The sequence below is a fragment of the Anomaloglossus baeobatrachus genome, chromosome 8, assembly GCF_048569485.1.
Source record: "Anomaloglossus baeobatrachus isolate aAnoBae1 chromosome 8, aAnoBae1.hap1, whole genome shotgun sequence".
NCBI lineage: Eukaryota > Metazoa > Chordata > Amphibia > Anura > Aromobatidae > Anomaloglossus > Anomaloglossus baeobatrachus.
Genome location: NC_134360.1, coordinates 48467915 through 48481745, shown reverse-complemented (window position 1 = coordinate 48481745; position 13831 = coordinate 48467915). Strand labels below are relative to the sequence as shown.

Below are 13831 nucleotides of genomic sequence, written 5' to 3'. Positions count from 1 at the left end.
GCACATGATAGAAGGAATATAGCGCATATCAATCACCCTTTACTGCATCACAATTATGTATATATATGTATAATTTTATGTGTCCTTATAAAACAACAAACAGCACTGTACTTCCCTCTGCTTGGGGGTCGACAGCTCTGGAAGTGATGGCTGTGCGGTCCGGATGTCAGAGGAGTGCTGACGACTTATCAGCAGAAAGCACGCTGCTCCATGACCACTCATAGGCTTCAGCTTTCCTGTGACATCTGGACAGAGAAGTACCGTATTTTTCGGACTATAAGACGCACCCTGGTTTTAGAGGAGGAAAATAGGAAAATAAAATTTTTAAGCAAAAAATGTGGTCATGACACATTGTTATGGGGCGAGGATCTGCTGCTGACACTGTATGGGGGTAATTTAAAGAAGAAAAAAAACAAAAAAAAACGGTGTGCAGTTCCCCCAATTTTGATAACCAGCCAAGATAAAGTCTCACAGCTGGGGGCTGGTATTCTCAGGCTGGGGAGACTCACGTTATTGGGAGCCCCCCAAGCCTAAAACTATCAGCCAGCAGCCGCCCAGAATTGCCGCATCCATTAGATGCGACAGTCCTGGAACTTTTCCCAGCTCATCCCAATTGCCCTGATGCGGTAGCAATCGGGGTAATAAAGAGTTAATGGCAGCAGCCCATAGCTGCCACTAAGTCCTAGCTTAGTGATGGCAGGCGTCTAGGAGACACTCCCTCATCACTAAGCTGTAAGTGAAAGTAAACACAAACACATAAAAATCCTTTATTTGAAATAAAAGACAAAAAAACCACGCTCTTTCACCACTTTATTAACCCTTAAAACACCCTGGTCCGATGTAATCCACACAATGTCCCACGACGCATCCAGCTCTGCTACATCTGACAATCACAGATAGCAGCCATAGAACATGACCGCTCTCTATGAGGGTCAGGCCACAAGTGAAGTGAGCCGCCGGGATCAGCGGTGACTCCAGCTGTCACCACACAACACCTGACTGAAGTCAACGCGGATTTCGCGGTCACTTCAGCCGCAGCCGGATTTGCGGTAACAGCTGGAGGACTCCCGCTGTATACTCACCTCTCTTCACTCAACGCAGCATCGCTCGCTTCCTGTCTGTACCAGCAGCTGCGCCGCTGACCTGTGTGGAGCCGTGTGTACAGCGATGACGTCATCGCTGTGCTCACCGCTCTCCACACACATCAGCGAGACGGCAGACAGGAGGACACCGTGATGCTGCAGGGGAACAGTGAGTATACTGTACTTATTCACTGCCCCCCGCGCTGATGATGGTGCACGGGGGGGCAGTGAATACAGCCACACACGATCACTCCAGGCTGTAGTTGCCTGTGGTGATCACGCGGGCCGGCTCATTAGTATGCGCGCATCCCCCGCCCATCATCCCGCAAACTGTCAGCACCGGCTTCATGGCTGAGAGATGATGGGCGGGATGATGGGCGTGCATATCAAATGATCGAGCCCATGTGGTCAGGATAGCGCTACCACAGCCAGCTCCTGCCTCTGATGACCCGCTCCACCACCACCGCACCCGCCTTCACCCGCTACACCACCACCGCACCGCAGCCATCAGACTATAAGACGCACCCCCGACTTTCCCCCAAAATTTGGGGTGAAAAAGTGTTTTCTATAGTCCGAAAAATACGGTAATCTTTTTTCCCTCCATTGAAGGTGAATTCATCTGCGTCCCATGAGCCGGTGAAGTGCATTCATCTCATGCACCCAACGTACTAAACCCTCAGATTCAGAAAGTGATGGAGGTAACACAGCAGCACGGCCGATCCCAGTGGTGGCAGACATTAGGTAAACGCTATTTGAGCAGTCTTGTCATATATAAGTGCAGACTCAGAGAGGATAAACCAGGCCTATCTGATGTAATTATTCTGACCAAGATAAAGCTTAGATCCTGGAGCCGTGAGAGCCAGACGGCTTTATATAGGACCGGAGGGGCCATTATCTATGGCTGGCTATGCGAGATATTACTGTGCTCTGCACCAAGGCGATTAACAAGTTAAAAGGGGGATCTGGAAAATGTATTGATGATGTCAGAATAATACAAAGTGACATCACTATCTATCTGCCCATCAAAGGTATACGGGTGAGGAGGATGAGGATCTGGTGCCGCCATCATTTAATGCATGACTCAATATAATATAATAGATCAGAGAAAAAGAATATGATGCAATGGCACACGTCAGAGGTGCCCTGTGTCTCCCCTTCTCTTTGTTATGTGCATCGAGCCGCTGGCGGCAGCTATTCGTTCTGATCCTAATGTACATAGGGTAATGGTGAGGGACAAAGAGTTTAAGATATCACGATTTGCAGATGATGTCCTGTATATTGTCCCAGCCACACATCACCCTTCCGAACTTACATACCTTACTAATACATTTTGGAAGGCTCTCAGGATATAAGGTCAATCAAAGCTAAAACGGAGACTTTGCCCCTTCACATTCCGCAGACACAAGTGACCACCTGGCGAGAAAACTACGACTACAAGTGGAAAGATACAGCCTTGACATACAGTTAGGTCCAGAAATATTTGGACAGTGACACAAGTTCTGTTATTTTAGCTGTTTACAAAAACATGTTCAGAAATACAATTATATATATATAGTATGGGCTGAAAGTGCACACTCCCAGCTGCAATATGAGAGTTTTCACTTCCAAATCGGAGAAAGGGTTTAGGAATCAAAGCTCTGTAATGCATAGCCTCCTCTTTTTCAAGGGACCAAAAGTAATTGGACAAGGGACTCTAAGGGCTGCAATTAACTCTGAAGGCGTCTCCTTCGTTAACCTGTAATCAATGAAGTAGTTAAAAGGTCTGGGGTTGATTACAGGTGTGTGGTTTTGCATTTGGAAGCTGTTGCTGTGACCAGACAACATGCGGTCTAAGGAACTCTCAATTGAGGTGAAGCAGAACATCCTGAGGCTGAAAAAAAAGAAAAAATCCATCAGAGAGATAGCAGACATGCTTGGAGTAGCAAAATCAACAGTCGGGTACATTCTGAGAAAAAAGGAATTGACTGGTTAGCTTGGGAACTCAAAAAGGCCTGGGCGTCCATGGATGACAACAGTGGTGGATGATCGCCTCATACTTTCTTTGGTGAAGAAGAACCCGTTCACAACATCAACTGAAGTCCAGAACACTCTCAGTGAAGTAGGTGTATCTGTCTCTAAGTCAACAGTAAAGAGAAGACTCCATGAAAGTAAATACAAAGGGTTCACATCTAGATGCAAACCATTCATCAATTCCAAAAATAGACAGGCCAGAGTTAAATTTGCTGAAAAACACCTCATGAAGCCAGCTCAGTTCTGGAAAAGTATTCTATGGACAGATGAGACCAAGATCAACCTGTACCAGAATGATGGGAAGAAAAAAGTTTGGAGAAGAAAGGGAACGGCACATGATCCAAGGCACACCACATCCTCTGTAAAACATGGTGGAGGCAACATGATGGCATGGGCATGCATGGCTTTCAATGGCACTGGGTCACTTGTGTTTATTGATGACATAACAGCAGACAAGAGTAGCCGGATGAATTCTGAAGTGTACAGGGATATACTTTCAGCCCAGATTCAGCCAAATGCCGCAAAGTTGATCGGACGGCGCTTCATAGTACAGATGGACAATGACCCCAAGCATACAGCCAAAGCTACCCAGGAGTTCATGAGTGCAAAAAAGTGGAACATTCTGCAATGGCCAAGTCAATCACCAGATCTTAACCCAATTGAGCATGCATTTCACTTGCTCAAATCCAGACTTAAGACGGAAAGACCCACAAACAAGCAAGACCTGAAGGCTGCGGCTGTAAAGGCCTGGCAAAGCATTAAGGCTATGTGTCCACAGTAAAAGGTCCCTGCGGATTTTTTTTGCCTGAAAATCCGCAACTTTCGCGGCAAATCCGCACCCGCGGATTTGCCGCGGATTTACCGCGGATTTGCCGCGGATTTTGATGCGGATTTTATTTTTTTTTTTTTCCCCATTCAAAACAGAAAATCCGCACCAAATCCGCACCAAACAATTGACATGCTGCAGTTTGTTCCGCATCAAAATCCGCGGCAAAATCCGCAGCGGAAAAATCCGCAGCATGGGCACAGCATTTCCAAAATGCCATTGAAATGGCTGGGGAGTAGCTGTGCTGCAGATTTTCGGCAAATCCGCGCTAAATCCGCGTCAAAATCCGCGTCAAATCCGCGATAAATCCTGTAGCGTGGGCACATAGCCTAAGAAGGAGGAAACCCAGCGTTTGGTGATGTCCATGGGTTCCAGACTTAAGGCAGTGATTGCCTCCAAAGGATTTGCAACAAAATATTGAAAATAAAAATATTTTGTTTGGGTTTGGTTTATTTGTCCAATTACTTTTGACCTCCTAAAAAATGTGGAGTGTTTGTAAAGAAATGTGACAATTCCTACAATTTCTATCAGATATTTTTGTTCAAACCTTCAAATTAAACGTTACAATCTGCACTTGAATTCTGTTGTCGAGATTTCATTTCAAATCCAATGTGGTGGCATGCAGAGCCCAACTCGCGAAAATTGTGTCACTGCCCAAATATTTCTGGACCTAACTGTACATGGGAATACAATTAACATCTAAATATAAACTCCTATACCAGCATAACTATCCTAGATTATTTACTGAGCTTAAAAGACTCCTATTGAATGGGAACAAACTTCCATTGTCTCTGTTTGGACGAATCTCTACTGTCAAAATGTCTGTACTACCGAAGCAACTTTACTTATTTGAGACCCTCCCGGTGTGTGTGCCATACAAAGAGTTATGTATTAGGCTATGTGTCCACGGGAAAATGTAGCTGCGGATTTTTCTGCATCAAAATCCGCGGCTTTCCCGCAAAATCCGCACCTTTTCAAAGGTGCGGATTTACCGCGGAATTGCCGCGGATTTGATGCGGATTTTGGTGCGGATTTTTTTTTTCCCCAATTTTAAAGCCAAAATCCGCAACAATAATTGACATGTTGCAGATTTTTCCGGATCAAAATCCGCACCAAATGCGCTGCGGAAAAATCCGCAGCATGGGCACAGCATTTCCAAAATGCCATAGAAATGGCTGGGAAGTGCCGCTGCTGCAGATTTTCGGGAAATCCGCGGCCTTTCCGCGAGAAATCCGCGGCAAAATCCGCGCATTTTCCGCAGCGTGGACATATAGCCTAAGGGTCTGTATGGTCCCTTATACTTCAATTCATCTGGGCCCATAAGAGGCATAGAATTAAGAAAACGACTTTGCTTGACAGCAGACTGAGGGGGGTCTTTGGGGTCCCTGATATAACTAAATAATACTGGGCAACTCATCTGCGTCACATCCCTGCGTGGTCCAATGTTTCTGCCTTCTCTAGACGGATGGAAATAGAGAAGCTATGGTTGGCTCCATTACATCCCAACTCTTACCTCTGGGGCACCTCATCTAGCAAGCCTGATCACATACTCCAGGCCCCATAGCTTTCACCAAGAGGATCTGGGACTGTTGTGTTAAAAAAGTTTCCACTTAGCTCCGAACGCTCCCCTCTGATTTCATTTCTTTTAACTCCAGGATGCCGGATGGTATGCGGGGTACCATTGCCAAAGTGTGGTTTGACGAGAAGCTTTTTTGCTATACAGACATAGTGGACTCGCAATCCAAAGTTCTTCTCCCCTTCGCTACCATATCCACTAGATTTAATGTCCCTGACAACTCCCAATATCGGTACCTAAAAGTTAGACACCTGATGCACTCCCTTTTTTCCTCCCTAGAAGTCTCTACCCCTATACTTTTTGAAAGATTATGCAGAGCCGGGGTTTCTACTAAGGGCCTTATCTCAGATATATATCGTATTCTAGTTACCCCTATCCAGACAAGCGGCCAAATCACGCATATATGGGTAAATGGGAGGATTTCCTGGGTGTGAGACCATTCCCTTATGTGTGTGGAGGCGGATTTGGGATAGTGCCTCAAAAACATCCACATGCTAGGTCTACAAGGAGAATCAGTACAAGCTACTCATGTATTGGTATCACACCCCATCGTTATAACACAAACTAAATCCGGTTATCCCTGATAACTGTTGGGAGATGTGGGGTTAAAGGTGGGGATGTCCGACATCTATTCTGGGTACTGATCTTCATGTAGACCCATGTAGCATTATGCAGCCCTCATATTGCACTATGCAGCCCCCATATGGCATTATGCAACCCCCATATAGCACTATGCAACCCCCATATAACATTAAGCAGTCCCCATATAGCACAATGCAGAACTGATCTTCAGATACCCTTGGATCCTAAGTTCTATCTATTAAATATTCCACCTGTTGAGTTGGGCAGGAAAGTGAAACGGTTACTGGTAAACATAACCACAGCAGCCAGGTGTTTAAAGGGAACCTGTCACGACTTTTTCGGCCTATAAGTTGCGGCCACGACCATTGGGCTCTTATGTACAGCATTTTAACATGCTGTATATAAGAGCCCAGGCCGCTGGATAGAAAATAAAAACCACTTTATAATACTCACGTAGAAAGTCGCTCCAGTGCACAACAGTCGGATGGGTGTCACCGTTCTCCGGGACCAGCGCCTCCCCTTTTGTCCATCTTGGTCTTCCTTATAAATTCTAAAGCTGCGGTGCATGACGTGTCTACGTCATATACACGCGCCGGCATTGAGGTCCTGCACAGGCGCACTACAATACTTTTATCTGCCCCGAGCAGTTAGAATATTAGAATGCTGTATATAAGAGCCCAGTGGTCGTGGCCGCAGCTTATAGGCTGAAAAAGTGGTGACAGGTTCCCTTTAATTGCCGGTAGCTGGAGGTCGGCTCATCCACCCTCACTCAACGATCTCCATTCTCAGTCCATTCTCCTCACTTCTTGGATCCATCTATTGGTCATGTCAAATAACATGATAGATGACTTTGAGAGTATTTGGTCCATTTGGGATATTTACTGGGCCAGTAGAGAACATTGGATCTGTATGGTCTTTACGGAAATCCTATATACTCACCTGTACTTTTCTGTACCCCTTTGCCCCTTGTTTTCTTGTCTCGTATTATAATATGTGTCTTGTTCTAGTCCTTGTCTTTCTTATATTAAAGGGTGGTTTACCCATATTTTTTATTGTCTAGTTCAATATTATATTGAGAAATAACGCTTCTCTCAAATACCTTATGTTGGCAATAGTGCCTGTGAGAGACGCTATTGCAGACCGCTGTTCCCCGCTCTGGTGACGTCACATCAAGTGCCGCACATGTCACATCCGTGCGGCCGGGTGCAATCTTCCTGACTCACTGAGCTGTGAGCGGTGTTTCACCGCTCGTCACAGCCCATCTGCTCCCTCCTCGCAGAACGCTGCAAGCAGGAGACGCGCTGTGCTGTGACGAGCGGTGAAACATCGCCCACAGCCCAGTGAGTCAGGAAGACTGCAGCCGGCCGCAGGGATGTGATGTGTGCGGCACTGGACGTGACATCACCAGAGCGTGGAACAGCGGTCTGCAATAGCGCCTCTCACAGGCACTATTGCCAACACAAGGTATTTGAGAGAAGCATTGTTTCTCAATATAATATCGAACTAGACAATAAAAAATATGGGTGAACCACCCTTTTAATGGATAATAAGAAGTGTACCATGCTATATGGCTTTCTGCTATAGCATAGCCCACATGCCTGTAGAGCATATTCATGTTATTTTTCTTTTTATGCTTTGAAAAATTTAACAAAATTTCTACTTATAAAAAAAAAAAAAAAAAAAAAGAAGAATATGACAGTGTAAACATACCTGGCGCTGATAAACGTTTTCACCAGATCATCCAATAATCGGTTGTTCCGTAACTCTGGTTCGGTGACGGCCTGGAAAGAGACAGAATGATCAGCGCTGGACACCAGAAATGATCGGAACGTTTTGTTTTTAGCATTGCGAGTGCTTTTCTTACAGAGCTGACCTTGGCTGCCGCTGCTACATTGTCACGGACCACATAATACGGATCTGCCACCTGCTGCCACATCTTTATAAAGTAAATTCTCCAGTTCAATGCAGGGTCTCCATGGCAACTCCAGCGCGCAGAGGACATTCCCACAGGGACGGCGCACATTTCGTTTTGCGTATTTACTGATAACCAGAGCTTCCCATTCATTCATACAGCTGGAAGCGCTGCTCTGGTAGATGCTCAGCGATTGATCGTCATCACTCTAGATCTAATCTCCGCTAACAGTATTTGCACACATTAGGCCGGGACACTGCGGCCGTGCGACACCGAGTCCGCAAGGTGACATTGTCAGCGACAGCTAATGATGGGGAATGTGGCTGCATTAGCAAACCTGACATTGCACGGGCAGGGAACGTTCCAGACGAGATTTCACTGTAATTGTTACATTCACAGTTTTTTTTTTTTTTTACATATTTTATTTTCACAAAATAAGTGACATGACCAGTAATGCTCTCATTTTTCGGGACCTGGGACTGTGTGACGGCTTATTTTTTTGCGCCCTGAGCTGACATTTTTACTGATACCAATTTTGTGTAGATGTGATGTTTTCATCGCCTCTTATTACATTTTATTTCAATGTTGCGGAGTCCAGAAAAAAAGTAATTGTAGCGTTTTGAATTTTTGTTATGCTGTTTACCAATCAGATTAATTTATTTTACATTTCTGAAAGCGGTGATACCAAATATATGGGGTTTTTTTAATTGTTTTAATTTCAAATGAAGGTGATTTGAACATTTTTTTAATTTTTTTTTACCTTTTTATTGTTTTTATTAGTCTTCTTAGAGGAATTGAGGCTGCGATCTTGCGATTGCTTGTTCTGTACAGAGCAGTGCTGTGTTCCTATGAATGCCCGGCGATAAGCCAGCGTTCACAGGAACTATGTCATGACATCAACAGGGGTCATCAGCTGACCCCCGGCTGTCATGACAACCCAACGGCACCCTGCATCACGTCACGTGGCCGCCAATAGGAGTGAGGAATGATGCTCTCCCTGCTGTTAATAAGCAAACCGCTTTGCTTATTTACCCGATGTGTACTCCGGCTACGTGTGCAGGGAGCAGGGAGCCGGCACTGGTAGTCTGAGAGCGGCGGACGCTAGTAACCAAGGTAAATATCGGGTAACCAAGCAAAGCACTTCGCTTGGTTACCCGATATTTACCTTGGTTACAGCTTACCGCAGGCTGCCAGAAGCCGCCTCTCTGCACATTCAGATCGTTGCTCTCTCGCTATCAAACACAGCGATGTGTGCTTCACAGCGGGAGAGCAACGTCCAAAAAATGAACCAGCACTGTGTGTAACGAGCAGCGATCTCACAGCAGGGGCCAGGTCGCTGCTCAGTGTCACACACAGCGAGATCGCTAATGAGGTCACTGCTGCGTCACCAAAACCATGACTCAGCAGCGATCTCGCTAGCGATATCGCTATGTGAGAAGTACCCCTTAGCGAAGAAAGGAAAGAGATGAATGACGAATACAGTTCTGCCACAATAATGGGTCTAAAATCGTATTTTGCAAATCTAGCACTATGGCCCAGATTCATCCAGGCTGGTGTGTGCCTCCGCATGAATTTGGGGCATCAATTATGATGAATTTGCCAACCATGCTTGATCAAGGAAAGCAAAGCTGTGCTCCTCCTTGCAAAAAAAAAAAAAAATGGCAAAGAACAAATAAATCTTCCAACGTTGCAAAACGTTTACACAACTTTGAATTCTGGTGCAAAGAATTTGGGCGAAAACTAATTGACGGATTGGAGTCTCTATATGTATCAGGCAGAGTTAGGACAATAGTAATATTAAATTAGATTTTTCAAAGGACGCAAAATAAGTAATCAAACCTTATACCTTTTATATACACGGTCACAACGTGTCTAGCGCGGCTTTGTGCACCGGGGGAGCGTCGTTCTCTTCGTCTCTCGCGGCAGCAGAATGATTAGGTACAAGATTGGTAGAATGAGTTTATTACTTGAGAACAAACAACCCGATCCGAAACATAATCCCACGGCACCGACCGAAGCAGCAGAAACCGTGACATCAGCGCCCGATATATTCACTCGCTTCTTCTCGCTTGTTACTGTGAACACGTCTCATTATCTGGTATGTGTCTCCTCTTTGTGAGCACACGGCCACATTACTTCACCATTTATATAATATAGCAGACGGTGCAGGGTGGGGAGCACGTATCCTAACAGCGGCCATGCAAAAAAAAAAAAAAAAAAAAAAAACAAATAAGTCCCATTGTGCTCATATAGTGCTATGCAGAACTGTCGTGTCGACTCTCCGAGACAAAGCGCCCCCAGAAAGAGAAGCCTCTAATGATATCGCCGAGTTTGGCCAAAACGTCTAATGTGTACAGGGGTCCCAGATACAGGATTGTACGAACCTTTTGTGCCCCAAGAGAAAAGCCACCGCCAGAAACGTCTGTCAGCTGCGCTTTCTACAGACCGGATACTGAAGCAAGTGATCTACACTACATCTATAGTGGTGAGGGATGCAAGTCCGGTCACAGGTTTTTGATTAGCAATCTCTAGGTAGGTCAGCACCATCCGATTGAAGGAGGTCTAACACCCAGCCCCAGCACAGATCAGCTGTTTTAAGCGGTGGCCAGAAATAAACACATTGACAGTTGTTGCTGAGAAGCAGCCACTGGCCATGGCATGGATCGGTGCCATGCAGCTCCATTTCATCTGTTTACTCCCGACTACTATCGGTGGGGGGTGCTGGGTAGGTGTCGGACCCACACCAATTACATGTTGAAGACCTGTCCAATAAGTTTAGACTGCAAAGACCCTCAAAGACGTTGTTGTCACACAATGTCTGGCTCAAAACTCAAAGAGTATCAGGACTACGTCTGCCGCTGTTTGAACACTCCACATGATACTGCTTTTGAGATGCACAGACAGGCTTGGGCATCAACCAGTTGTGTTTGTTAGTAAAACGGGCTTGCAGGAGTGAATTTCTGCTAGCCTGTGGATTACTGCTTTTTAAGAGGGTGGAGCCTGTTCTCCTACGCCGACGATAGCTTTATGCGATCCCGGTCCTTGTGCATGGTTTTCCAGTTGCTGGTAAACCTCTGTGTGCTGCTTGGTGTGTTGTGGAAATTCTCTTGTCTGATTATTTCCTCCCTTCCTTTTCCTCTGGAGCACGTATTGTCTACACTACTATGAGTGATTGCTGCGAGTTTGAGTTTTGGTTTTCCCCTAGTCTATTTGTGTGGGATTAATCACTCCTTTCGCGGCCTTCTCCTGGATTTAGGGAGGGGGCCACTAGACCAGAGTTGTTCAGGAGCTAGGGCAAGGAAGGTGGCCCAAATATCATCACCTTCAGAAGTATCTTTGGGATCAGAGTCAGCCAGGGCTCCCGTAGCCTGAGGGCCAGTTTAGGCTCCTCTGTTCCTAGTGATCCCTTCACACCCCGTGACAGTTGTTCAGTAATAGAAAATAATGGAAGTATTTTTCCCAACCTGTCTACAGCTTGTGTCTGATGTTAGACCTCATCTCCAGTAAAGTACAGGAGACCGAGCTACAATACCAGACACAATCTGGGTGGTGCTGTGTTTTCTTGGAAGATGCAGTCACTTTATTCAAACATTTTAACAAACTTAGGAAAAATCTTCTTCTTTTACCACTTATGACATTTCTTCCCCTCCCTCAGCATCTTGAACCCATCATTTAGGCCTAAAGCGGGCTTTACACACTACGACATCGCTCAAGTGATCTCGTTGGGGTCACGGAATTTGTGACGCACATCCTGTCGCTGTAGCGATGTTGTTGCGTGTGACACCTATGAGCGATTTTGCATCGTCGCAAAAACGTGCAAAATCGCTCATCGGTGACATGGGGGTCAATTCTCAAATATCGCTACTGCAGCAGTAACGAAGTTGTTCCTCGTTCCAGCGGAAGCACACATCGGTACATGTGACACCACAGGAACGAGGAAGCTCTCCTTACCTGCCTCCCGGCCACAATGCAGAAGGAAGAAGGTGGGCGGAATGTGCGTCCCGCTCATCTCCGCCCCTCCGCTTTTATTGGGCGGCGGTTCAGTGACGCTGCTGTGACGTCGCTGTGACGCTGAACGAACCGCCCCCTTAGAAAGGAGGCTGTTCGCCGGTCACAGCGACGTCGCCGGGCAGGTAAGTACGCGTGATGGGTCCGGGCGATGTTGTGCGACAGGGGCAGAGATTTGTCCGTGTCGCACAACCGATGGGGGCGGGTACGCACGCTGGCGATATCGGTACCGATATCGCAGTGTGTAAAGCGGCCTTTAGACACACGATATGAAAATCGGCCCGAGTGGAATGCGATAAAACATCACATTCCACTCAGACCAATATTAGCCTGTGTGTCAGCACCCGTGAGCGATTATTTTCTCAGCCCTAATCGGTTCGAGAAAACAATCGCAGCATGCTGCGATTGTAATGCGAGACTCTTTCTTTCGCACCCATTGAGGTCTATGGGGCGAGAGAAAGATCGCACTGCACTCGCGGTACACCGGTGTACTGCGAGTGCAGGGCAAGAATGGCAATAGCCGGCTACAGAGGAGAGAGGGAGATAAATCCCTCCCTCCCCTCCTCAGTGCCTGCCCTTCTCTCCTCAGTGCCGGCCCGCCCCTCCTCAGTGCCGGCCCGCCCCCCGCAGCTGAGGTCCGATCGCATTATCGGACCTCAATCGCAGTGACACTCGCATGACACTTGGCTCCCGCTGTGCTGTCAGCGTGAAACGAGTATCATGCGAGGATCGCATTAGTCCCCGTGTGGCCCCGGCCTTACTCTGAAAAACTGCTAAAATCTGTCTTGCTCAAGATAAGACAACCTGCCAGTGCACTGAGGGAGCAGATTACTGCTGCACATTCAAGTTTACCAAGAAGGGATGAGAAAGGAGGAGCAGAGAAACACACAAAGGATGCTGCTGCTTTCTTTTACGTTTACTATCTCACCCCAGTGCTGAATTCACAGTTACACTGCTCAGTACTGCTGTATAATGATCTCAACAAATCTACATATCTACCTGCCAGTTCTGCACATACACTATCGACTGTGCGCTATCCCGACTGGTCAGTTCCTCAGAATGAAGCAAATTTGTTCATCTGAGGCACATTTTGCACATCAGTGTAAAATCCCGAGATTTCGGGAGTGTGTATAAAGCAACAGGTCAATTAAGAGGTTATCTGAGGGTGAAGAATACGCCCAGGGTCCTACAATACAGGGACATACATGATGGAGATGATTCCCATGTTCGGTTCATTGGGGTATAACTATGAATGGGAAAACATGAGGAACATCTTTGAGAGCCATTGGCCCATCTTGAAGTCTGACCCGATTTTGGCTCCCTTTCTGTCTGATACTCCACTAATGACCGCAAGACGATGGTCTAATCTAAAAGACCTCTTGTCAGGAGTCACTATGTCCCCCCACCCCTGAATCCCTTCGGATCCAGGGGTCCCATCCGTGGTTGTTACCCTTGTGGGCACTGCCTTGCCTGCGCCAAGGTCCTCCGCTGTACCACCTTTACATCTCCTGACGGCCTTAAAACCTTTTCCATAAGGCACTACATTTCTTGTGGTACAAGTTATGTGATCTATTTTGTGACATGCCCATGGCCCCCCCCCCCGACCTACGTGGGGCTTACTTCGCATGAGTTCCGGGTTAGGGTCAGGGAGCATGTGCGGGACATTGGTGAGATAAGGAATATGGAGGATTCCACATTACCAAAAACTCTCCCCCGCCACTTTAAATCTCACCACGGATGTGACCCCGGCTGTTTAAGGATCCGATGCATTGATGCCATTCATGGAGGGATTAGGGGTAGGAATCTTAAAAAATGTCTCGCACAATGCAAAATGA

General features: G+C 46.6%; 1 protein-coding gene across 1 annotated transcript in view; it reads right to left on the bottom strand.

The window, feature by feature from the left end:
- Positions 1–13831, bottom strand: part of RAD18 (RAD18 E3 ubiquitin protein ligase) — a 394915-nt gene that overhangs the window by 308649 nt on the left and 72435 nt on the right. Inside the window, 1 exon segment of the mRNA XM_075320765.1 lies at positions 7787–7857. Within this exon segment, the coding sequence (XP_075176880.1) occupies positions 7787–7857 (71 nt within the window).